Source organism: Podarcis bocagei (genome assembly GCF_964188305.1).
Source record: "Podarcis bocagei genome assembly, chromosome: 9".
NCBI classification, from domain to species: Eukaryota; Metazoa; Chordata; class Lepidosauria; order Squamata; family Lacertidae; genus Podarcis; species Podarcis bocagei.
This window is the reverse complement of record NC_138134.1, coordinates 31,927,814-31,952,951: the sequence shown is the minus strand read 5'-3', so window position 1 is coordinate 31,952,951 and position 25,138 is coordinate 31,927,814. Positions and strand designations below refer to the sequence as shown.

Here is a 25,138-nt window from a genome sequence, read left to right as displayed (position 1 = left end):
TAATGGTTACATTTTGGCAGTATTAAAATGGTGTGAGGTACCAAATTGGAATTTGTTTGTCAGTCATCAGAACAGATTTTTCATATTTTATTTTGTACATCTGTTACCCTTGTATTTTTGTTTGCTTGTTTGTTCAGAAAAATGCAAGAGGGTCCATATGCATACTGAAGAAGAGATACTACAGATGATCTCTGAATTCCAAAAAGCCATAGAAATTTAGCAGATCAGAGTGTCCCACTAGGACCAAAGTGACGGGTTCAAATCCCTACTTAGCCATGAAGCTTATTGGATCAAGTTGGGTCAGTTATGCTTTCATCCTAAGCTACTTCACATGTTGTTGTGAGGATAAAATGAGGTGGGATATGCTCTTCGCTTTCAAAAAATACTTGGATGATAGGACTTAAAGCTCTTGCACATTGCATTTAATATTATTTGATTTAGAGAACAAGCATCTCTTATATTCATTGTGACTTTTACCACCAAGGGAAAGGTTTCTATATCTTACCATAGCGATGACTGCGGCTCCAGCCCCAGCAAGTGCCACAATAAACAAATGGAATGTCATGTTCAGCTGCAAATGGAACAAGGGAAACAAGTTGCAAATTGAGGATGCTAATAATAAAGCCCAGGTTCTGCTGCACTGCCATGCATGGATTAAGCAGCCCAATATTCATTCATTCATTCATTCATTCATTCATTCATTCATTCATTCATTTTATTTCTGTGCCACTCCATGACCGTTGCTCTAGGGGTGACGTTCAAATAATACCAATAGTAAGGTCACATTTTGCAAGTACCACTGTGCAAGTACCATCTCAGTATTTATTTATCTGTTAATTATCTCCCTGTGTCGTCCCATACTTGCCGTTCGCTGGGCAACTTTTAAAACAATATAAAACCACAAAGTTGAGAACGATACAATTAAATACCACAGTGCTAAAACATCAGGATAAAACAGAGAGGAGAGCTACAAGATCATAAAAACAATAAATAAAGGAGGGAAACCCTATGTAGAAGTTCCAGGAAGACCAGCCACATCAAGCCATTAAAAAGGATGTGAGGGTAAAAGGTATTTGCTTGGTGCTAGAAATGTATTAATGGAGGTGCTAGACAGGCCTTGCTGGGGAGAGCATTTCTTAACTGAGAGGCCACTGCTGAGATGGCTCTTTCTTGCTTGGTCAACCTATCTCAGCTTGTGAGGGAACTTGGAAAAGAGCCTCCATTGATTACCTCAGGGCTCAGGTAGGTACATATGGGAAGAGGTGGTCTTTCAGGTATTTATTTATTATTGATATTTATAACCCACACTTCATCTTCTAGGATTCCCAGGGCAGTGAACACACATAATAGGACAAGGACGTTGATCATTGTAATCATATTAAACTGTTTTATTTAAATAAAAAATCCACCCAGAAGCAGGGTCAAAAATGGCCATTCCCACTCATAGACCTCTTCCAAATGCCTGTTTCATCATTTTGAGCTGCCATTTCCTTCACAGGAAGGAAGCTACAAGGTCATTCCAAATCATTGAAGAGCTTTAAGGGTCAAAAAAAACCTTTTTGAATTGGGCCTGGAAACAGACTGTCACCAATGAAGGTGATGAAGTATTGGCCTCCAATGCTAATAGCATTCAATGCCAGTTAGTACACCTGCAGCCAAATTCTGTATACAGACTACAGTTTCTTTTTTCTGAGGCAGCACCATGCATTACATGTTAAAGTAATGTAAATTATTTTCTTGATATTGGTATTCTGAAGAAATCAACTGGACTTCTATGAATGGAGCAATGGTGGTATCTGTGAACCTTAAACTGCTATAAACTGCAAGTAAACTAGGCTCATGACAAGAGAGCATTCCAGATTAAAGCATGAAATTATTCCCTTAAAGTGTGAAAGGAGTGGAAATGTGTGAGCTCCTTCTTTCCACAATGACCAAACTTTTCATACTTTCGCTTACCTCAGTAGATTCACACATCCTGAGGAAATTTTCAGACATTGTGCAAATCTTCTTTTCTTCTCCAATTGTTACAATTCCTGTAATGGATTAAAGACTTGGTGAGCTGTTGACACACATTTAATGCACTCAGACATGGGCTCAGATTGTTTTTAAGATGAAAGGATAATCAGCTACTTGGTAACATGGAACTATGAGAACAATTCAGAGTCAGCTTTTTTCTGTGCCCTTAAATTGGGTGCCCTTGGCTCCAGCAAGCCTAAATACATTTTTTATGTATCATAGGCACACAATACGGGTTTGTAAACACATTTATTTATGGTATTTTAGGCCATTCTGTAATGAAGTTGTCAGAATGGCTCACAACAAGGATGCCTTTGCTTGGTATCGTAATCACAGCAACCTAAGTACCAGACCAGCGTCTTTCTTGAGCAGATTGCACAGGTGGACTACTCTTGCTAAAAAGGCTCTGCTTCCCAAAGCCACCCAGCACACCTTGCTTTGAGAAGATCTTATGGTCCCTGTCATGAAACATATAAGCACACAGGTCAAAACCAGAACTTCAAACTGGACCTGGAAATAGGCTAAGAGCCAGTGAAGATGGTGAGGCAGCAGTATGATGTGCGCATATAACACCACTCCCTCAGTCACTCAGACATAATAAAAACTTACTTGATCTTTGGGGGCTGTTTTCAAAGGCAGTGCCATGTACAACCCATTACAGTAGTCTGAACATGAGATTACCCTGGCAAAGATAACTGAAGCAAGGCAAACTCTCTCCAGATAGGGTCATAGCTGGTGCCCCAGTGTGATGGGATGATGAGCTGCTTGTGCGTAAAATCGTAGTCCCTCAGAGTTTGTTCAAGTCCACAAACCTCTGTCTGTGACGGAGCCCCTCAGACATGGCTGCTTTAGTCACTTGCAGATTCCGACAGTGGCTGCTTTCGGAATCGCTTCCAACATAAAAGCTCCTTAACGGAAACACGTCTTCTGGACTCACGGCGTGACAGTTTCCGGCGAGGAGTGGGTCTCCCTATGGGAGGTCCCGAAACCTCCCCACTGTTCTTGCTGGACGTGTCCCTGAGCCCTCCCTCTTGCTCGCTTTCCCTCAGAGACCCACCTCTCCCCCTGCTGGTTCCTGCTTCCGCTGCTGGGTCTCTCCCAGCCTCCGTGAGCCCTTCCACCACCTGTCCCTCCGATGGCAGTTCCCTGACACCCAGCCTTTGCTAATAAAATGGCTAAACAATTAACCAGCAATATAAAATAATGCATTAATATCTAAAATATTATGAAACATTATATGAGCTTAGCTTAACTCTCACCACTAAAAGTCAGCCCAGCCAGGCTCAGATTTTGATGGTTCATTAGCCGGAAGCAAGTATAATAGTTGGGAGGAAGCCATCATGCATGTCTCTCCACATACTAATCAAACTCACCATGTGGTCTCACTTTCTCTAAAGGATGCACTTGAACATGAGGAAGAACATAGACTATATGTATGGCTCAAGCCATTTGGACTTGGGAAATGAAAAACAGCATTATCAGGAATTATGTCCAGAAGACACCAAGTCAGTACCAAGATAAGAATGAGAAGATGAAGAAGTGGGTATCATCAGTGGTGGCCAAACCACCACTACCAATCTGGGACCATCCAGCTTTGTGTCCTTCATGAATGATGCACTAATAATCTCAGCTAATAAAGGGCTCGACCATAATTGTCTGGCACCCACTAGTTAGAAAGATTGTGGCCCAGTTTGGCTGTAAGACTAAATCATGACTTAGTGTTATGTGTACAAGCAAGAACAAGCCTTGGATTCATGTACTCCTCCCCTCCTGCCGCTGCACTGCTGTGACCGTGGGCAAGATATTAGAAGTTTTAAAACTCTCATTAAACTATGGTTTGTTTGGATGTAAAAAGAAGCTGTAGCTCATTTAAAACTGCAATAAATTTTAAGTTTATCCTTGCACAGTAAGAGAAGATAGGGAGCATGCAAGCTCAAGGCTCATTGCTACTAATGCACATAGTGCTACAATTTGGCTTAGCATGAAATCTGAAAAGGGACTATGTGTACAATTTACAAGCTGTCATCATCATGTCCACAAATACTATCTCCTGCACCTGCAAGCAAGGATGACTAAAATGTGTTCATTTTATTCATTGACATTTGTTGACTAGATGTTTGATCTAGTATTTCTAAAAGTGACGCAAGCATTTTCATGAGGTTTGGGGGGAAAATTGATAAAACTAATCCACAAGTCATTCACTTACCAAATTGACGGAGGTCCAAGCAGAGGTTTGCCCCTTCCACTAGGGTGGTGTTTTTGCAAATAGTCCACATGTTGAAGTACATGTAAACAGGCAGAGAGGTGAACGCTGTAACACCCAGCCAGGCCAGCATGAAGATATATGTCAGCATGATAAACTGTAACAAATAAGAAAAGAGTGAGACAGAAACCTGAAGAATATTTTAGACTATTTTCTTTCCCAAAAGAACCTGCCAGTCATAGAACAAGGAATTTTTTTTATAATTTATTTGTTTTAATCTCACATATTTATTTATTTATTTGTAAGTAAAAACTTTCCAATACGGTTCACAATGAAAGGATCTGCACAAATTACTTCAATATAAATGGATCAGGTGGAATGAAGCTCATCAGCTTTTATAAGAGAAAAACACGACCTGAAGCCAAATGTATCCACAATATAACCTACGCTGGCAGAACGGCAGATAAGCCATGGCCAACACATATATCCTGGCAGAACACCACAGATATACTGGCAAAGGGGCTGGAATGGGGTGGAGTAATGGGAAGGATGTGGGCAGCAAAGTGGAGGACAGGGTCACTGACCTGCCTCCCACAATGAGGGGGCCCAAGGTCACAAGATACATCTCACCCCTGCCTAGTGCGTGTGCGCTCTCCCAGCAGTGGCAGGACATGGTGGCCCCCTCAATATTGGGGGTGCTTGGCTCTCTGCACACACATATTGAGGGAACCAAAACCCCTTCCACCTCCTATACTTGACACCCCGGTGGAGGAACACATCCTGTGCGCCTTCAATCCACAGAGATACCTTCCATTGATGGCACCAAGAATTTCCCTCCCAATAATTTCAATGAGAGAAGAGGAGAAATAGCACTGGTGCTAATTTTGCCATGATGGAGCAGATGAAACGGTGGAACTCAGCACCCAATTACAGCACACCACAGCCATTATTCACAGAGGGACTATAACACAGGTTACAGGTTCTTGCTTACCTTGGAAGAGCCACTGCTACTCAGTGTTGACAAAACTGGGTTAAATGGCCCAATGGTCTCACTCAGTACAAGGAAGTTTCCTATGTTCATCATTTGTGCTCAGCCCTCCCTCCATGCACCTCCCCACCACCACCTGCCAAATTGTGTTTAGCTTCCTCCTCTTCTCTTGGACCTCCACCACCTCCTTCCTACCCCTTGCAATTGCTCCCTTCCTTTACCTTCTTCCCGTCATCCCACCCATTGACTCCACCACCAACCACTGTTAACCTTCATTCTGCCTCTTCTCCTTACCGTGGCTCCAGCCACAGTGGGCAAAAGGACACAGGCAGCAGTCATTGCCTTAGATTGGGTGTGGAGAACCTTTGGTTCTTCGGATGTTGCTAAAGTACGACTCCCATCAACCCCAGCAAGCATGGCAAATGGCTAGGGGTGATGAGAGTTGTTGTTCAGCAACATCTGGAGGGCCAAAGTTCCCCACACCCACTGTAGGCCACAGAACAGCTACCCTGTAGACATTCCTATTGCCCAATGGCTCCCTTCACAGTTTAAAGACCCTTGGCAGGGGGGAATAATAATAATAATAATAATAATAATAATAATAATAATAATAATAATAATAATAATAATTTATTATTTATACCCCGCCCATCTGGCTGGGCCTCCCCAGCCACTCTGGGCGGCTTCCATAAAAACCAAAAATACAATAAAATATCACACGTTAAAAACTTCCCTGAACAGGGCTGCCTTAAGATGTCTCCTGAATGTCAGGTAGTTGTTTATCGCTTTGACATCTGGTGGAAGGGCGTTCCACAGGGTGGGCGCCACTACCGAGAAGGCCCTCTGCCTGGTTCCCTGTAGCTTTACTTCTCGCAATGAGGGAACCGCCAGAAGGCCCTCGGCGCTGGACCTCAGCGTCCGGGCAGAATGATGGGGGTGGAGACGCTCCTTCAGGTATACTGGACCGAGGCCGTTTAGGGCTTTAAAGGTCAGCACCAACACTGAAGGGGAGGACTGAGGTCAGAGCAAGCACATATTTTCAAATAACAGTTGGCTTCCCATCTGAACTCCCTCTCTGCCTCAGGTTCCAGCTGAAGGAAAGTGGTTTATTCATTATAAAGTTATTCCACAAATTAGGAAAGGATACATCAGAAAAGGAGATGAGATGGCAATTGAGACATGAATAATTTCTTCATTTTTATTGTCTGAAATTTGAACATGTGGGATCCATGCAGAAGTTGGTTTTCTAATGGATCTACCACAACATGAAATATAATGTGTATGTGTATGCATGCACACGTGTGCCTAATATTTATTGAAGTATAAAATATCACAATAAACAAACAATACACACACTCATTTCAAGTCTACAAGTTTTACAACAATAAATAAATGGCAGCATTAATGTTATATGGTCCAGTCAGGAACACCAACTGCAAACTCATTTTGCACTAGCAAATCATTGCAAAGGGATATTTGAGATGCCGCAGTATGTGTTACATCCTTATGCTGCTTAACATATGTAATGAAAGGAAAGCATGTCTCAGAAAATATATCCTCCCGAGTTTCACCACTAGCTGTGGAAAAGCCCTCCTTCACCTCAGCTTGTTTTGAGTGCTTTTTTCCTACACCTATTTGCTAATAGTCTGGAGTTTTCCCTTCCATACTCATATAAGCGTTGTTTAGAGTATAAAATGTTGATCATTGTTTTCTTGATTTCTAGGGAGTCTAGTTCTCTCCTTTTTTGTTCTATAAGTAGTTTTATAGATCCTGTTTGTTTGTAGTGCAATGTGAGGGCCGTGATGTCTTGTTCTATTTTGCTAACTTTTGAGGAGGTTTGTTTTTTCCATATGGGCTGCTACTAGTGGCATTACAGAAGGGTTTGTATGAATTATGTTCTTATTAAATCCCTTGCAAAGAGTGAGTAGAGCTAACACTGAGGGTTGTGCTGGTTGCTGAGGAACATCACAATATGCACAGAGCACATATTAGGCAGGAAGAATTAATTCTGTTTTCTGAAAGGCTGGTAATGCTGGATTTCATTCTACATATTAAGCATTTCAGGGCACTCTCATTCCATGTAGACCCCGCTGTGTTTTAATTGACAACCACAGGATTGGAAAATAACTTGCTTAAAATAACCCTGAATTCCTCAACTTTCTTCATCTTAATTTGTTATGTAGAACAAGATTACCATCATTTGGATTAAGAAAACAAGTATGGCAGCAATCTTATGCACCATTACTTGGAAGTGAGTCTCACTGAAATCGGTGGGGCTTACTTTTGAGTAGGTATGCATAGCATTGTGCAGCATGAGAAATATATTGGTGGGTAGGATCTTTTAACAAATAAAAGCAAACCCACTTTTTTAAAAAACAAAAAACAAAACCCTATTACCTTTTACGTCTTGTCATTTCCTCCCCTTTCTGTTTTATAGCTCTGTGCCTCACCAATATTACTTAAGCAGATGAGACATCTCTGCCAACCCCAGGCACTCTAACTGAAGAAATTACTTGGAAGCACAGAGTCATTTAAGAATATCAAATTGTAGGCTAAAAATAAAAGGTTGGTCTTCAATTCCTCTCCGACTAAATGTTTTTGTTTCTGCAACCATTTAAACTAATTCTGGGTGCAATGAAAAGATCCCCAAAGTATAGTTAATTATATATTACTCTGCAATTTGTAAAGACTAAAAACACTCCCATTTTGGTGATCCTGTAGGCTTCCATGGTTTGATTCAGAGGACTGAAAACAACATGCTTTTACCATGTGATGCCTGTAACATGAGGAAGCAGACGGGTGGTAACATAGGGTTTAATCACATAATGAGAAGCTACCTTCCCATGTCATCCCAGGCACAACACAATAAGTCTTTATGCTCCTTGTATCCTGCTCTACTATTCTAAACCATGAACTGAAAAATCAGCAGCCCTTTAAGGCTCCATTAAAAGCTGCCTAATATTAGAATAAGGTAAGGTATGCCAAAGCAGTAATGGCTTAGTGGCTATTCATGTTGCATCTTCCATTCATCTTGATCAGCAATAGACTTTGGGCTCTTCCTGATGAACTGTTTGTTCAGCATTCATCCTGTTTCAGATAATGTCCATTTTTTATTGAGTATGGATTCATCCTGATTTGCTTGCAGGGTGTTTATAGGTCTTCCTGTTAATCATTTGTTCATCCCTCACTTTTAAATGCCTTTCCCTGTTGCTTTCCAAAATGAAAAAAAAAAATGGATTTATTGTGTTAGGGTGACAGACCACTTTCAGTTTCAAAAACCCAAAGTTCTGGTATCTACTTGATTCATTCCTGCAAAATACTGACAGTCTGAAGGCACCCTTTTTTGAACGCCACAGATAATTACAAAGCAAAACAGCAGTTTTGAGCTGCCAACCAGGGATACTCAAAGGATCATATGGGCTACATTGCCAGCAGCTGAACCCAGGCAGTTGAACGTAAGGATTTGTATTCAGACATGGATGTTCAACGCATAACTTTCGTCTGAGCAGAGGGACCAGCAGCACAATGCAAGTATCTAGCAGAATGGGCCCTCACATCCTGAGACCTACTTTGAAGAATGATGTAAAAACCAGCAAGTTAATTGGATCAGGGCCCTGCTGATGCTTTAGGAAAGGGTGGGGCAGCTATAAGGACGATGAGTTGGTGCCAAGCTAATGCTGATACAAAATGTCACTCTGCTCAGCACCCAGATCTGTGGCATTTCTTGGTTGGACAGCTCACGCCTTGACTCTGCTGGACAGCTCCCCGGCTTTGCTGGTAAGGTAGAAAGTAGCAGTGGAAATGGGGCAGACATGTGGGATAGGGCAAGTGGGGAGTGGATGCAAGGGAAGCAACCATGTCACTCCTCTAACATAAAAACTGGCCCCTAGGGTCCTATGTGGGACTAGCAATCTAGACTCTGTTTGAGGAAAGGGTTAATTCCATTAAGTATGTTTCAACCTTGATGCCATTTCAATGCCAGGTAAAGACCACTTTATACTCTCAGGCATGTTTTATCTCCTGTCTGGTGTTCTGCTGCATTCTTATCTGCTGCTGTTCCTATTGTCACTGTTGTTTTATGCTGCTTTAGATTACGACTGTTGCATACTTGCACCTGTACATTTATACTGTAAGCCATCTGAGGAAAGTTTTGTGATGAGTACAGCATAAATGGGTTAAATCAATAAACAGAGGTTTTTTTGACATGCTGGTTACCCGGTGTATCTACAGTGGTACCTCAGGTTAAGAACTTAATTCATTCCAGAGGTCTGTTCTTAACCTGAAACTGTTCTTAACCTGAGGTACCACTTTAGCTAATGGGGCCTCCCGCTATCACCGCGCCGCCGGAGCACGATTTCTGTTCTCATCCTGAAGCAAAGTTCTTAACCTGAGGTACTATTTCTGGGTTATCAGAATCTGTGACCTGAAGTGTCTGTAACCTGAAGCGTCTGTAACCTGAGATACCACTGTAGTGCAATCCCATACTTACCATAAAGCTGGCTGAGGGGTCTTGAGAGCAGTGTAAGTGATACTTCATGACAGAGACAGATATACTGGTGGGACAACACTTATATTACCCAAAGTCCCTATGTACACTGGCACAGCTGTTCTGTTGATGATTCGCTGCCAGTGAAGAAGCGTGTATGTCAGGGAGGGCATGCATATGGTGCATTCAAAGCCAACTCACTTCCCTGACATGTCCTAGAATCTGGTGCAAATGTACCCCCACCCCGGTTCCGGCATAGGTAATTCCCTTTCCTTCCCACTTCAGTCAATGGGAGGGGAAAGGAAGAAGCTTCCTCCCAGCCTGCCAACAGTGAAATGGATCTGGATGTTGCTTTGCTAGTGGATTTCCCCACCCCACCTCTGCTACCATGAAATTATAATGAATGAATGCTGCATACCACAATGCACTGCATTTTGTGCAACTGTCCTCCCATAATTAGGACTATGCTGCCAGTGTCCACCCTCCTGATCTGCCATCTAGATTAGCAGGGATCAGTCACAGAGATTGGCAAAATCATGGCATGGCTTTTAGGTATGCCGAACTGGTGTGCATGAAAACTTCCACCTAAAAAAGTTGCGGAAAAAATATAGAACTTATATTGCAGGGTTTTAAAGTGAGGTTTTTTTAAAAAGAAAGTATGATTGGATGCTTGCTTCTTAGAATGAGGTGATAGTTGCAGAACTGCCTACTTACATAAAAGGGGAAAAATAACAATGGTTTTTGGATATGCTTCAGGGCTGAATACAAGTGGAATCTGATTTATCTCAGTCAGTATCCTAAATTAAGAAGACTCGAAGAATTATGTCTGCAGACTAAATTAATTTGTGATTGTTTATTTCTTCAGTGTTAAAGCAATCTTATACACACATATCTGGCAGTACATTTCACTGAACTTAAAATGACTTACTTCTGAGTAGACATGACTAGAACTGCACAGATAATATAAGTCTCATTTTATTTCTAATTTTAGTTTCATGCTTGCTCTGGTTTTGAGTCAAGAAAAATCCCTCTTCTACATGATGACAATTATTATTAGGTCATTATTATTAGAATACCAGCTAATACTGCCATGTAAAACATAGTTATAATGAAATATGTGAAATGACAGCAATTTCTTCTATTGAATTCACCGAGGCTAAATTTGTTTAATATCGTGTTGAAAGGGAAAGAAAGCTGAAGAAAGTTACCAGATTCTAGGTCAAAGGATCTACATAGCCACTGTTTTAGCCAAGCAACAATTTGCCTAGTAATATACCGTAAGTCTTATGCACTGTAAACTGCATTATAGTCAACCTAATTATGGACAGACACTTCTCGGAGGATATTCATGAAGGAACTGATATTCAGAAGCTTAAGGCTTGCAACAGTGGAGGCAGAACCTACCAATCATAGCTATTAGCCACTAACAATCCTATCCTCCAACTCCAAGTGTCTTCTGAGTAGATATTCACAGGACTGTACTGTCAGCCAACCTTTAGTTTTTGAAAAAGGATTTTGTTATGTCTCCTGGGGGCAGTAGTCTGATTTAGGGGTCCTACACAGCTTTGTCCTCCAACACCTCATTATCTTTTCCCTCCACCCAAAGCACCTGCCACCTGAGGAGGTTGCCTCTCTCTGCCTAATGGTAGGGTTGGCCCTGCAGATGAGTTTGTGCCTATACAGATGCACATTTCAATCTTCATTTAAACCATTATAAATTGCATCAAGATCTAACTACCACCACCATAACCTGAACTGCATTCCAATTTTACAAGGTATCTCCTTGTGGGTTGTTGTTGTTGTTTTAAAAAGACAATTTCATTTTATTTCTTGTTACACTATATATTAAGAACCTGATAGACATTTTGGGGAGGAGGCTGGGTATACAGCCAGTGTGCTGGCCTGCTGCCATCCACATTGTTTCCTTTCTTCATTCCCAATTGTCTCTTCCCTGTCGGTCAGCATAATAGTCACTCAGGGTTCTTCCACTGGTACTTCTATTCTCCACCCCTTTTTAACTTTAGGCCAGAGGTCCTCCGGACGTTAGATGCCAACTCCAGCAAACCTGGCCAATGGTCAGCTTTGATGCGAGTTACAATCCAACATCTCAAAGCATCTCAAGGGCCACAGGTTCCTCATCCCTGCTTTAGGATTCATTTCCCTTACTCGTTTTCTATTTGCAAAGATGAAGCATATACAGCAGGGGGTGTAAAGCACCCTGAGTCACAGCTTCTAAATTAGTCCTTCCTTCTTCTTGAAATGCTCATATATTCCCTTCTGCATTATTAATTGAAGTCAATGTGATTGATTCTTCCAGGTTTACTTTCCTGCCTCCAACTGTTTTTCATGAGGAAGAAAATGAGAACGATGTGTGGAATGCTCTATTAATAATGAATCAATACGTAGTAATTTATCATACTTCAGTAATATTTGTAATTAAATCTATACAATGAAGCCTATGTGAACATGATATGGAAAAAATAATGTTATGGGAAGAAAAATATATCTGAGACAGTTCAAGTGCCTGCTGCACAATCAATTACCAACTTCTGACAGCATAAGGTTATTGAAAGTTGGGCTTCTGTTCTCTTGAATTAGCTATTTAGAACTTGTTAAACTCCAGCCCAAGCATTTGTGTGGGTAGGTCTGCCTACAATGCCACTGCAATGCTGTTTTGTTTTGCGACAAGAGCCTAATTATTAGCACATCCCACAATAAGCATGCATATATTTGACTTAGGGCTCAATCCCAACCCCCTTTGTCCAGGGCTGGGATGACAGTGGAATGCCTCAGTCTAGCTCTGCCAGCCTTCACTTGCAGAGTGACATCAAATGCAAGGACATGACACAGCCCACATCTGCTAAATGCACCCAGATCTCTATTTCAAAACGCTGGTGAATAGTCCTTAACGGAGATGTGCAACGTTGCCACAGCAACAAGAAAAATGGTTACTATGCTCACATGAGAGATGTTGCATGCCACAAAAGAGGCAAACGAACTCTCTATCTTGTAATCTCTCGATCCTGTTAAGGTAGAGAGATGCAGACCCAGTCCTAGGATTCAGTCACAGGTAAATGAAATATTGCTTATGGGTAAATTCTCAGCTGAAAAGGAATGAAAGAATCAGACACGGCAGTCAACAATTTAATTATCATGATGAACCAGAGGGAAGAATGGAATATTTGGTAATTGAATTAGATCCCTTTAGAAAGGACATAAATGGAATGGCAAAGAGAGTGCCTACTACGTAGTTGCAATTACTATATACAAGCAGCTGGGCCTGCGATAGTGCAGTCTACTTATTATAAAGCTAAGTAGCAGTCAAGGTGATGAATAGCCCACTACTAGCATAAAAATAAACCTGCCAGCTGTGAGTGAATGTGTAGAATTATACATTCATCTTATGAACAATGGAGATTCTTCTCAAACTGCTAGCAGTGGAGGATTTGGAAGGAAATGTCTGACAGTTGACATCGGAGTCAGCATAACTGTGAAAAGGTAAATCCAAATAAAGCATAGCATAATTCTCTTTGGAAAGTATTCATATTGCATTCTAATTGTTAATGAAAGCAGCCTGGGCAGTCTTAGTGTTGGCTACAAGTTTTGGTGGGCCCTGGGAGAAGAGACCTTCCATGAGCTCCCTTAGTTGAAATTCCTATATTGCAGAGGGTTGGACTAGATGGCCCTTGGGGTTCCTTCCAGCTCTACAATTCTATGATTCCAAGCTTAGAGAGTCTACCTCCTCACTACCATTATCACCTGCTACTCTTCTTCTTCATCACTTCTATCAGCTCCTTGCTTGCCAAGCAGAAAACCAATGAACAAGCTACCAGTGGCTTCTACTGGGACTGCCAGGTTTTATGAAAATAAATCACTCATTCTTCATATTCCTCCTACCCACTTGGAATATCTAGTTCTACTTATTCCTTTCGTGCCATCATTATGATGCATCTTCCCAATCTCCCACCTGTGCTACAAATCACTGTGCCATGTAGGGATAACTAAAAGCATCAGGTCAGAGAATAAATAGAATCAGAAGCTATGGACTGGGGTGGGTAGTGATTTTTGATAGCAGTCCTGTTTTTTATAGTTCTGCCATTATTCAGTTGGCAACATGCAGTACATATGCTCATTTGTAGCAAGCTATCGTGCTTGTTTCAATCCACACATGCAAACACATTACATAAACATTCCATATAAACAAGATGGACGCATTCAAAGCATGTCTCTTTTTCTTCTGGGAAGAAAAATCTCTTCCAAGAACCATTAAATACCATTAAGTGAGAATGTGAAAGAGTACATAAGCAGAACTATGGAAAACCAGAACATTATGTAATTGTGTTTACTTCCCAGCCTGCATATGCAAATAATAATGCTGAGGCATGTATCACTAGGATAATGACATGATTTTTCCATTCAACTTAGCTGATTACAAAATCCCTCAAATTCTGGCAGTCAATATCCATTATCGCCCATATAAAGTTAAGCCAATATGAGCACAACTATGTTAAATATTAAATACATTTCATTCTGTACTCCAAATTTATCTCATATTAAATTTATTGGACTAGATTGTACCTTAAGAAAGGATGTTAATTTTGCTCTACACAAATGAAGCTGAACCCAAACTCTGTGTCCACAGATAGGACTCTAAACTTTTAGAGAAACAGCACTGAAAAACATGTTTGCGCTAGGGTAAGACTTAGCTGGGCTATTTTTCCATCTTTGATTTCAACACAAATGGCTTGCTTTCTTTTCTTTTCTTTGTATGTCATTTCAGTATGAGTGATTGGCATAGGAATGTAAGCCTTCTGTGTATCATTCTTACATGGCAGTCTGACTGACCTTGTAGGTAGTGGGTTCATTTAAATCACCTGGGATATGGGAAGGGCAATGTAAACATAAATAGCAATAGAGATGCCCAAGTGAGTTGTTGGATCAGCAGATTAACTTGGAGCTGCTTCTTCCAGAGGGCAAGAAAGAGAACTATCAAAGGAGATGGAAGCTGATCAATTATGTGATGAGTAGTAATGCATGAGTGTATTAGAAGTCTGTTAAGGCATGCAGTGGTCAGAAAAAGAACCACAATAGATAATAAATGTTGTGGTCCCTTGGAGTGCATACAAAAGTAGACTTAAATCTAGATTCACTACATTGTTTTTCTCCTACAGCATGAGAGTGGCTTACTCCCATCTTCACAATGTACTGGTGAACAAATTGACTGCTGATTCAGTAGTCTGGCTTGCCCCAGCCCCATGCTTCAGGCATATTGTGCTGAATGTACATTTCCCCCCAGTTAAATGTACATTTGCCCTCCTTAAAGCAGGGTGGGAGGACCACTGAAAAGCTACCTTAGGGGAGAGGTGTATTAGTGACAACTTTAGTTTATTGTTTATTTTACTTAAACAATTTATATACTGCTTATCTACAATCGGTGCTCTTTTTCTAGAAAAAGAGGTGCTGGAGCTTAGAGTTTATTGTAGACAGGGCTTTCTTTTTTCCAGCTGGAACTCACCGGAACTCAGTTCTGGCACTTCTCAGGTGGGCGCCAGATATGAGAACAAGGGAGGTGTTCAAGGAAAGCCCTGTCTACAAGAAACTCTAAGCTGTGTAAAAGAAATACAATACAGAAAGGGTAAAAAATCAGTTAAAACTTTTAAAAAATCAGACTTGAAGTAAAATGCTTGCTGGAATAAAAAAGAAAGAAAGGCTTTAGTATTTGCTGGAAGTTCAATAGGTAGAGGGCTTGTCTGACCTCAACTGTGAGGGATTTGCACAAAATTGGCCCCACCATCTAACCTCATGGCTCCTAGTGGATGTGAGCCATGCACCCAAGGCATGGGTGTCTCTGACAGTCACTCCCACAAAGACCTCAGTGCTCAAGCAGTAATTTAATGGATTACGCAGTCCTTGAGGTAACTTGGACCCAAGCTGTTAATAGCCAGACAATCAGGGCTGTTCAGCTTCAGCCACTGCTGTAAAGCCACAGAACCAGCTTCCTTTGCACTCGATCTGGAAGAGAAAGTTCTATGTTTTACAAAATTTAGTGAGTGCACTTCCCCAGGGGGCTCACTGCACAACTTAAGTACACCTGTGCACACCTTTTGGCTTTGGAGAGCCCAAAGTTTTAAATGTTAAGTAGCAAGTATGCGAAGAACAGTTTTATACCCAAACCCCTAAAACCCATTCACAGAATTTAGGAATCAAAGCCACACCCTATGGTATTAGAACTATCTGTTCAACTTTTATCTGCTGTGACAGCCTTGCTAATAATTGAGATTTGCATACTGCACTTTATCTGAAGAGCACAGGGCTGTTCACAACATTAAAATACAATAAAGGACACAAAATGCATAATATAAGGAAAAGCAAAAACAAACCAATCACCCACAAACACATTTCAAAGAACATAGAATGTTAATCAGCCAAAGTCCTGGCTTCCCATTCTGAGCATTTGTAAGGTCTTTTTTCTTCAATGTGCATTCTTTTATGTTTAATAAGTTTGAACTTAGAAGTAAAGACCTCGTCATGGTCTGAGCATTTTTATGTACCCAGGAAAGGCATCAGGTATAACTCTCTGGCTATTCTTGGTGGAGTACAAATTTCCCTAGTATAAAATGCAGTGCATTGCATTTGTCTGCAATACATTTATGATATTACAGTATGCATACAGAAGGCATTGAAAACATTAGTGCATGTGATAAAAAGACACATCTGCGAGTGCAAAGCCTATTGTTGTTGTTGTTGTTGTTAAACCTGCCTTTCACCATGCATAATTTTGGGGTGCATACATAATATTTTAAAATAAAACAGTAACATATGAATACCATGCAACAATACATCAAATCATCGTCGTAGTTATTTCCATCTTTGTTTTCATTTCCTGTTCACAGTTGTTCTGTCTTTTTGCACCGTCTCATTCTGAGAATGTTATGTTATCAACAATTACTCAACAGATACAGTTATTGAAGAGTTCAATTCCATCGTAGAAGTAGGTGTTCCAAATAATTTGTCCAAGCAATATTCAAATACAGGTCCAAGACCTCTCTTAAAATGGGATTACTTCTCATTGTTGTACTGAATCCAAAAGGAAAATCATCCACTATTGAAATACAAGCCATTTCTGCTTCTATTCATCAAACTGTTGGTTAATATCCCTTAAGCACCACAAAAATAGTACTAAAAGATACCAGCTTATCACGTTAAATTGATGTGAATACCTCAAAGGAAGATTTATGTGGCTGATAGAAAGCTATTCTACAGACAGAGATTGAAATCTTATTAATGATTAAGAATTTCTGCAAGCATATGTGCAAAAAGATAATAAATAACTTCGCAGTAATGGCAAAGCAACTGCAAGAGTGAGAATGTTACACAGCCATTGTCATTTTGGGAACATCAATCACAAGAAGATGGTCAGTTACCAGCAGAGAAATCCAAAGTGTTTATTTTGCAAGCTGTTCCTGGACTAATCACAATGAGTTATGTACTGTGAAAAGTATGCTAGTAAACAACAGCAGAATCCTGAACTCCTTGAAGAAGTGCTGATAAAAATATTTATTTGTTTTATGGTTATTAATTTATGAGATTTATATCCCATACTTCATGAGATGACCTCTGGGTGTGTAGCAATATATAAACCTAAAGCATAAAACACCATATACAATTCAATCTAGAATTTCAATCAAACAAGCCATCTGTTAAAATAAATAAGAAGAAGAAGAAGAGTTTGGATTTGATATCCCGCCTTTCACTCCCCTTCAGGAGTCTCAAAGCGGCTAACATTCTCCTTTCCCTTCCTCCCCCACAACAAACACTCTGTGAGGTGAGTACACAGGCGAATATCTCAAAACTCAAAAGGAAGAAGAAGGGTTTCAGCTGGCACTAAAAGATGGAAAGTGTTGGCACCAGTCAAACTTCAGTGGGGAGGTTATTCCACAACCAGGGCATCATTGCCAAAAAGGCCCCCCCGTGAGCCACAGATCACGAACCTCTCTCTTTAATGGTTTTATCAGCAGTGCCTCTGGCTGGTCCCAGATTCCAGACAGTCCATATGCTTTCAAGCATCTTTCTGTGTCCTTGGGCCTCAGCAACTAAAGCAGATCCAAACCTAGTCTAGATGGTGCTCTAGATACATCCACCAGAGCTGTAATAACTGTGATGTCAAGGTTGGCCTTCAAGAGACTTTGCCTTCAAAGTGACTTACAAACTTGACACAGCAGTTGGATTCTAGGTTACTTCCCTTTATAGGAAGATCCCACAAGATGTGATTGTGTGCTTGGTCACTTACGTTATACAGGCACACCTCATTTTATTGTGCTTGCTTTAATGCACTTCTCAGATATTATGTAAAAAAAAATGAAGGTCTGGAGGAGCTTCTGCTGCTGCATTGGGAGATGAAGCTACAGGAGCAGTGACTCCTGCTGCTCCTTATCAGAATACAGGTGTAGCCACAGCTGCTTCCAGGGGAAGGAAGCCCCCACTGCCCCTTTTCTGGCCATGGGATTGGAGATGGCTGGGCTGAAGCCAGGGTTTTCCACTCCCACCCCTGCAGCCAGGGAGGCTAAGCATGCTTTCTCAGGGGGGACCATTGAGCTTCCCTCCGCCTTTTCTGTGGGAGTTTGAGGCAGGCCATTTTGTGAGAGTCATACAGCACGGCAGTGGGGAAGGAAGCAAAAGGGAACTGGCTTGGCTGCTGCTTCTCCTCTGCTCCTTCCTCCCCACCATCTCTCTCCCTCTTCTTAGCCCTCCCTATTCCCTGAGACACAAAAATATTGATATTAGGCCAATTAATAACCCTACAATGGCCTCTAGGTGTTGAAGTGAAAGGAAGAGTCAATGCAAGACCATTCATCAGCCCAAAGATTATGACTTGCTGAAGACTCAGTTGAAGGTTAGCATTTTTACAAAGTTTTTTTCAATTGAATAATGTACATTGTCTTTTAAAACATTATGCTGTTGCACACTTAAAACACTACAATATAATATAAGCATAACTTTTATATGCAGTGAAGGGGGGGTTCGCTTTATTGCAGTAGTCTGGAACTGAACCCATAATATTTCTGATGTATGCCTGCACTTGTACTCCATTTGCTTTAACTGTCATCCAGCCTTTTTTTTTTAATCTATTGGAGTTCTCCCAGATACCAAGTAGCCATCTGAAATCCACTGTGCATATTGCCATTCCACAATAAGACTAGTGCCTCAGCAGGGCTGCCAGCCATTCTAACTGGACACACACCTAAAGCTTTCAGGTGTCCATTGGATGCCATAACTCTCAGAGGGTGGACTATCTTAATTAGTCATTTATCCCTGCAAGGGGCAACTGCTACCATCCATCCATGACAACTGGATAATCTTAACTTAACCCATCAAAACATCATTTAGTCGCCCAGTCAAAACTAATATATTAAGGGTATGATCAGCCTAATGTCCAGAGAAACCCTAAGAAGTTGGTTTTGTAATCAGACTTGCCTTTAAATTTGTCAGATAGGCAAAATGCTTTATACACCAACTAAATTAACTTTATGTTCATACCCAGTTAAAAACAAACTATTTTTTGTAGGGATTACAAATGGGTGGATTGGAACTTAACTTATCCACAACTTACACATTTCTCAAAAGTTTCCAAATGATTAAAAGAAATCCCAATACAATTAAAATGCATATTGTGGGAGAAAATACAAGTTAAAATAAACGCACATTTTCTGCAAATAATAATAATAATAATAATGCGGGCGAATGCAGAAACAGAAAAGGATGGAATTTTACGTGGACACGTGAAAGTGGCGTGGGATAGAACAGGCTTCATACATTATTATCTATGCATTGAGAGCATAGCTTAATTCTCACTTGGCATCCAAGAAAGCTTGAACATGGTTGCAACCGAATATCCTTGTCTGAAGCACATCTACTTGGAAGAATGTTTCACCAAAATCAATTGAATTTATTTCCAAATAAATGCATTTGGATCAGAAAGTATGAAATTGAAATGGAGAAAGACAAACATATTGTGATGCACCATCTTTATTGAGGATAGACTGTTCTTCATTTCTACTCTTAAATTTGTGAGTCCCAGTCTTATTTCTTTACAAAAACTTGGATGTTCATGTCTTGGTATCATTCTCACTTATAATCAATAGTGCCATTGTTTCATTAACAGCCTTTATTTTATCTCACTGCATTTACTTTACTATGTGATGCACAGCCTTTCAAACTGTTGCACTTCAGATTACAAATTGTTACCCAGCTATGAAATTCATCTGCATTAAGCTACCAGGGAACTGAGGAGTATATCAACTTACTTCCTACGAAAGTCAGTTTAATATTAGGCATTAGCATCTGTGTTTAATAACCACATTTCTTTTCACATACAGAAAGATGTGTGCACAAACAGATTAGACAGATTAACTGAGATACTTATTTTCTCAGATAGCACAAGAAACACTTCTCTGAATATAACTACTCTTTCATTCTAGCTTCCTTTATTGAACCACATTGCCCCCTCTGACGTTTAATATTCTGATGGTTTGAATTCCTAGAACTATTTTATTTTTATAATAGCACAAGTGAATGGGGGTGGTGGGAATCTCATGTGTGCACTGGGCTTATTTTCTCTCTGCATGAATCAGTTTTCCATGGAGGTGGGCTCTGAACATTTCAAGATGTGCATGCTTGGTCAAATGCAACTGCAAGACAGACTGTGAATCATTCCTTTGGGAGCTCCCCTTTTGACATCACTGTTGAAGAACAAAAACTGGAAGGCTTCTTATAATGTCCAAAGGCAATCTCACAGAAAGGGGCATATTGAAGGCAGATGTACCATAATTAGTTTTAGAAGCACATCTCTGCACACTCTTGATCAACCGAAAGAGCCTATCGTGTCTTGATACAATAATACAACATACAAGTAATTGCCTCTGTAAGATGCTGTAACTCCTGAAGTACATTTACAGCTCTGATTTTTAAAACATCTATGAGAATTTGTCACAGAGGGCTGTAAATCACTCTCCTGGTGGAAAACCTTTATCATATTTCAGAATATTAAGCTTGAGTTTTGGGTGGAATCCTTAAATATAAGAAGATGATGTGTTCTGCTCCACATACATACCTAGAGACACACTTTCTAGTCCACTGAGTTTGCTAACTTAGTATAGATTAATTAAAATACTCTAATGCAACTGAAATTAGCATGAGTAATCAAGGCTGTCATATTAACATACCCAAGCACTGACACATCTGCCGCAGGTGGTGATTTTGAAATCCCCATAGAGATCCTTGATGGCACCAGTTGTAAAAAATCCTTCCACCATCAGCAAAATGCCATAGACAAAGAAGGCAGCTGCTACCCCGTAGATCACATATTTGAAGATGTCAATCCTGTAATTAAAAGGTATCTGTGTTAGTTAATGTTTTAATGGTGATTCTTTTTTAAAAAAAGAAAGATTCCTTTTTCTCCACATGCAGTATACAATAATAATGCCTTTGTTGTTTCTATATTTTGACATCAATCTTAGGACCAGTGATATGTTAAGGAAAGAACTACAGACTCCTTTCATTGAAAATAAACTGAACATTTCACACTGATGGATGCAATTCTGCTCTGCAAAAGCAAAGGACTCCCAGTGCCCACAGTGACATTCACAAGATGGGAAACACCTTCCATTGCTAAAATATCTACACCTAGCAGAGGCACAATGCACGTGACACACTCACACAGCTGAGCATAGGGTTGTCACATGGAGGAGTGGGTGGGCAGATTATCAATTCTTGTGAAAGTGTTAGGATTGTTCAACCAAGGCCATTTCCAAATCAATTATTTGCTGTTAGCAATTCTACATTATAATTGTTACAGAATTCCTATTTTTCTCACTTTCCACTCTCACTGGTAGTCTTCACCCTCAATTTTTTTAAAAAATACTTTGGAAACTGTAAGTCAATGCAACATGTATATACAGATGGGTGGGGTATAAATAAATTATTATTATTATTATTATTATTATTATTATTATTATTTTAAATATAATGCTTACATTGATATTAGGAGGTATTTATCAATAGCCCAGATGAAGGTTGCAGACAAAGGTTCCTCAAAAAGCTTTTTTTATCATATTATCTTAACTAATTAAAGGAATGTCAATTCATTGTTCATAAAATGGCAGTATTCCATACCTTCTACTACAGTCAATGAAGTTTTGCCAGATTATCAAGAATGTATCTTGTCTACCTGCTTTCTTTCCATTTAAGAATGCATGAAAGTTTAGCCATAGCCACAAACTCCCACACCTTGTCTATCTATTATTTTAATGTTTGGTGTCATTAATATCCATTTTTTTTGGAAGGGTATTCTAGCAGTCTGGGGACACATGGTGAATATGTGCATGGAAATCAGGGTACATGCATACCACCCCACATCTCTCACATTATGGCAATCAGGGACATGCTGCTAATCCTTCACTTCGTATACAGTGTTACAGTATACAGTACTCCAAAGAAGCCAGAAATGCTTCTATAATTAAAACTGAATTTCACACAGTTGACATTAATCCTGAATTGATGCACTAAAAGTCTGTTCTCAATTTTGTTCATATATCTATGGTCCTAAATATGAATCAAGAGGTCGTGTAACTGTAGGCAATAACTTCAAAATCACATGGTTTGAAGATGTCACTGTCATCTGGCTGCAGCCATTCCATCAGGCTGCAGAAGAGGAAGGAATAAAAGGGATGTGGGGCTGCTTTCTCTTTTCTCAAGTTTAAACATTTAAGGCAGCTGAGGAATCTTAGAGGGAGTGTATGGTCACATCAGTGCTCAGCTACTTCCATTTTTGCTATGCCGGATGAAAGGGTGAAGGAATCCTGAATCTATTGTGTGGTGTAGACTTACATTGTTGTACTTTATGGGTATTGAAAAATTAAAAATCAGACAGCATGAAATTAGAAAGTTTCCTACGAAAGCTGCATTATGGTGATTGAGAACATACCATATTCTAAACAGAGAAACAGATGGTTTGTCAAAGAAAATGCATACAACCTTACCCAGCCACCCATTACAAAATTCTAATTGTTAAGAGGAAACAATAACACTCCTGAAGCGTCATAGGCTCCCACACTGTGATGTGCAAGAAAGAGATGGCAAATTTGAACGAGAGAGGTACTAAACAAAGTTCTCACTGAAGTGATAAATCTGTCAATGGGTTCCACCACTTCAGATTGAAGGTGGGGGTCTGTGTGACTGAACATTCCTCCATAAATAAATTTTAAAAATCCTTGCACACACAAAACTAGGTGTCATAGAGAATGCTAAAACTATAGCCCTTCTCACAAATAAATAGTGGAGGAAATCGGGGGGGGGGGCATGTAGGAACATTCAGTTAGTGAAAGTGCAACGTATCATAATGATCCCGAGACACCCACAAAGTTGCTTTACCTCCTATGGCAATGTTTCTCAGAGATTATTATCTTTTTGTTATTATTTATTAAATTTATGTAAATCATAGGTGCTGGGTGAACCCTCCTAAACATACTCACTTATAGCATGAAGTCACTCTAATAGAACTTCTTACTGAGACACTATCACAAAGTTACATAACAACATTGGATGAGCCTGACTGGATCAGACCAAGGGCCCATTTAGTCCAGCATCCTCTTCTCACAGAGGTCTTCCAGACTGCTGAACAACTAAGGAAGTCTCTGTTACACATTGAACTGCCAGTCTGGCCACTTTCTGGGAGTAGCACTAAACTATTAGACAGGCAGACTTCCCAACTGGGAAGCTCCAGAACTTGAATAGATGTTACTGAACGTACTCAGAGGCATTATCTCTTGCCAGAAATGCTTAGAAAAAACAATATGGTTTGTGAGCTGAGAAGTGGGTGGCTTACACATCCCTGACCATTTGAATCTTCTACCCAAACCATGATAAATCTTTCATGTAAAGATTGAACTTCAGGTTATATTGAGATAAATGTGCCAATAAATGCTAGAGAAGCCATAAGCATGATTAAATATAATTTACCACAATTAGTTCCAAAATCAGTTCTGTAGTCCTGGCAGGAGGTGTGTGTGTTAGACAATGATGATAAAGACATGTTATGCGACCCTGATTTATTGTTTTATTGGATTGATTCACACATCTTGGGAAACTATAATGAATGGTTTACTATGACTTTCACCTGCTTATAATAATAATAATAATTTTATTATTTATACCCCATCCATCTTGCTGGGTTTCCAGCAAGCTTACAGTATATCTAAAAACATAAAGCATCAAATGTTAAAAACCTTCCAATGCCTTCTGATGTCTTCTACAAGTTGTGTAATTCTTCGTCTCCTTGACATCTAAAGAGAGGGCATTCCACAGGGAGGGAGCCACTACCGAGAAGGCCCTCTGCCTGGTTCCCTGTAACTTCATTTCTTACAGTGAGAAAACCAAGAGATGACCCTTGGAGGAGGACCTCAGTATCCAGGCTAAGTGATGGGGGTAGAGAGGCTCCTGCAGGTATACTGGGCCAAGGCCATTTAGGGCCTTAAAGGTCAGCACCAACACTTTGAAATGTACTGGGAGCCAGTGAAGATTATTTAGGACTGGTGTCATATAGTCCCAGCGGCCACTCCTAGTCACCAGTCTAGCTGCCACATTCTGGATTAGTTGTAGTTTTCCGGTCATCTTCAAAGATAGCCCCACGTAGAGTGTATTGCAGTAGTCCAAGCGGGAGATAATCAGGGCATACACCACTCTAGTGAGACAGTCTGTGGGCAGATAGGGTCTCAGCCTGCGTACCAGATGGAGCTGGTAGACAGCTGCCCTGGACACAGAATTGACCTGCACCTCCATGGACAGCTGTGAGTCCAAAATGTATTGCAGGGGAAATGCAGAATTCCCAAGGAATGGAAGTAATCTTCAGGCATCAATTGTATTTTAAAATGAACAAATTAATTGATAAATACTTTATCATTGTTTCTGAATTCTTTGTATATAACTATGTTTCTTGACTGATGTTTCATGTACAGCTCTGACAGAGCAGACCTGGATAATTTGTGAAAAGCTTAATGCATTGATTTACTATGTTTCTGCAATAACAGCTACCCAGAGACTCATTAAGTTAAAGTCTAGAAAAACGGGTTAGCTTTCATTCAGTAATAAACCAGAGACTGAGCTGTGAAGCCAGCTTTGTAAACATTATTCTAAATGCAATTCTAAAAATATAACCGAATTTAAGAAGAGCAATATAAGCAATATTAATGAGCACCAATCATAAAGCAATCAAGCTAAAATATGTGAATTCTCCATCACCAGCCACACACACACAGCGCCACATTAAGTATTTCCTATTCCTGGAAAGTGAAGTGTATCCTTCGGGACTTTCTCAATTCCTCCCTTCAGCCCCCTGTATGTCCCCAAAATCTGCTCTGGAGCTTCCAACACTCCCTGCTTGGGGAATTGC

The 25,138-nt window shown here is 40.2% G+C and overlaps 1 protein-coding gene and 1 long non-coding RNA gene across 4 annotated transcripts in view; both read right to left on the bottom strand.

Annotated features, from left to right (window-relative positions):
* Nucleotides 1-25,138, bottom strand: part of GPM6A (glycoprotein M6A) — a 179,537-nt gene that overhangs the window by 5,717 nt on the left and 148,682 nt on the right. For all 3 annotated transcript variants that reach the window (XM_081209081.1, XM_081209079.1, XM_081209080.1), the window contains 4 exons: nucleotides 20,916-21,072; nucleotides 4,223-4,376; nucleotides 1,957-2,033; nucleotides 506-571 (listed from right to left, as the gene is read on the bottom strand). In XM_081209081.1, coding sequence (XP_081065207.1) covers nucleotides 506-571; nucleotides 1,957-2,033; nucleotides 4,223-4,376; nucleotides 20,916-21,072 — 454 coding nt within the window. The remainder of the gene's footprint in view (nucleotides 1-505; nucleotides 572-1,956; nucleotides 2,034-4,222; nucleotides 4,377-20,915; nucleotides 21,073-25,138) is intronic.
* On the bottom strand, nucleotides 7,592-9,402 carry LOC308595310. Its single transcript, XR_014011992.1, has 2 exons — nucleotides 8,773-9,402; nucleotides 7,592-8,742 (listed from the first exon to the last, which is right to left on the bottom strand). It is a non-coding gene; the product is annotated as an uncharacterized lncRNA (long non-coding RNA).